At 42.0% G+C, this 2,024-nt stretch overlaps 1 protein-coding gene across 1 annotated transcript in view; it reads left to right on the top strand.

The window, feature by feature from the left end:
- LOC101851613 overlaps positions 1-2,024 on the top strand; it is a gene marked incomplete in the record, with an annotated part of 12,289 nt that overhangs the window by 5,390 nt on the left and 4,875 nt on the right. Inside the window, 2 exon segments of the mRNA XM_013089091.2 lie at positions 228-324; positions 1,841-1,943. Of these exon segments, the coding sequence (XP_012944545.1) occupies positions 228-324; positions 1,841-1,943 (200 nt within the window).

The following is a 2,024-nucleotide window of genomic DNA, read 5'->3' on the forward strand; positions in this document are numbered from 1 at the left end:
ACAGACAGACAGACAGACAGACAGACAGACAGACAGACAGACAGACAGACAGACACCTACCTCTTTGGATGAAACCAGGAAGTCTTCAGTCTGAAAAAAGAGAAAAGAAATTTAAGAATACAAAAAGGTATCGAAAGAGACAGAGGATTTGACAGAGTCAGCAATAATCCGAGAGGACGAGTATGATGAAAAGGTAGAAGTAACGAGTCTTTTCCTTTTGTAGTAAATGTCCCGTGGAGAGGACAGAGGTTCGTCAAAGACAACGACTATGCTGTGGTGTTGCTCTATGACGTCAACGGCTACATCGCGGGCATCCAGACCTCGGTGAGGGAACTTGTGTTGTTGTTGCTTGTCATGTTTTTGCACTACTTTGGGGTCAAACAGTGTGTCTAGAACTATATTTTCTCGTGGAGTAACACTCAGGAAGTGAGTTAATCAGTACCGCTTTTCCAAGTTGCAACTTGATAATCTTATTTACCTTTTACAATCCAATATGCCCAATGAGACAGGATGAGAGTGAGATGTTACTCAATCTGATGTTACTAGTTGGATTTGTATGCATGGGAGAGTTTGGGCATTTTTTTGTTTTTTATAATTTCAGTTGTAATAAAACTAATAAATGGAAGACACACTGTTTGACTGAGGTCTTTTGTGACTACAGTTGTTCTGTGGCGTCGGTGGACCCATTTACAATTACGGGTTCAGGGGTTCAAGCCTCACCTGGGTCCGACGTGCTGTCCTTGGGAAAGGCACTGTACTCCCATTTGGGGGTTGGTCCTTTCGGAGATGGACATTAAACCCAAAGGCCCTACCTATTAAATATCAAAAACAATGTTGATAGGGGCGTTAAACCTACACTATTTCAACATTTTTTTCACAGCTGTGGTGTGCGATTGTGAGGAAATGAAACTTCATCGACATTTTGAAGCATTCAGACGCTATTTATTAATGCTATGATATTATTATTATAATCTCGAGAGTGAATCCTTATTTTTCTTCTTATCTGCGGCTATTGGTTACCAAAACTTCATACTTAGTATTACTCACCTGAAAGGTTACGTGACCAAAATTGAGTCGATAGTGCCGTAAAACACCCGCTCAATCAATCAATCACCTGAAAGGAAAAGTGTAGACTGAATAGACTAGAATTCAAACACAATCAAAAAGTGGTATCTTTTTTTTCAACGCCAGTATAACGGTAAGTTCAAGTCGCTGTTTCCCGGTTGCTGTTTCCCGGTTGCTGTTTCCCCGTTGTAACAGTGATTTTGGCTTATTACACCGGTAACGACATCGCCAAAGCCGCTTTACCTAGCGCTCCCAGTTTTAGATCTATTTGTCAGCCAGCAACTTTGCCGGCGAATTTTTTGTATCAAACTTGCTTATACTGAAAAATCAATCACCACCAAGTGCCAGATCTACGACAGACATCGGCGATCATAGTTCTCTATACAGTCCTTTGCTTAGATGCTTTAAAAAATAAAAACAACACTAAAGCTATCCTGATCGTTCCCCGTTACCCAGCCGTCTAGGCTCTCGAAGTAAGTTGCTCTGGGTACACCTTTGCCTCGTTTGCCTTCAGTTTTGCAAATAAGAGCTAGATCTAGATGTTCAAAGCTTTTAGTCTATCTAATGTCCCTTGACCAAAATTGCCGTAAAATACCTAGATCTACTCAATCAATCAATTAAATCAAATTTCCCTGAAACTGCATTAGCATTTTGTCTTTTCCTGATAGTTGTTATCGGCGAGTAGCCCACGTGAGCTTCAGCAAGTACATGTACATGTACATGAACTACCTCATTTGGCGACTAAGTTTAGCCTTTTCCTCTGTTAATGTTTCAGATCCCTAACAATGGGAGCTCCGGCTACCCTTCGGCCAGCGTGCAGCCTCCCTTTGTAACAGACGGGGATCGTTACACCATCTCTGCATACTTCGTGAACCCCTGTGAGTAGATGATGGTGGTGGTGGTAATGTGTGTGTGTGCGCGCATGCGTGTGTGTATGTGTGTGTGTGTGTGTGTGTGTG

Source organism: Aplysia californica, unplaced genomic scaffold, assembly GCF_000002075.1.
Source record: "Aplysia californica isolate F4 #8 unplaced genomic scaffold, AplCal3.0 scaffold00871, whole genome shotgun sequence".
Lineage (NCBI taxonomy): Eukaryota > Metazoa > Mollusca > Gastropoda > Aplysiida > Aplysiidae > Aplysia > Aplysia californica.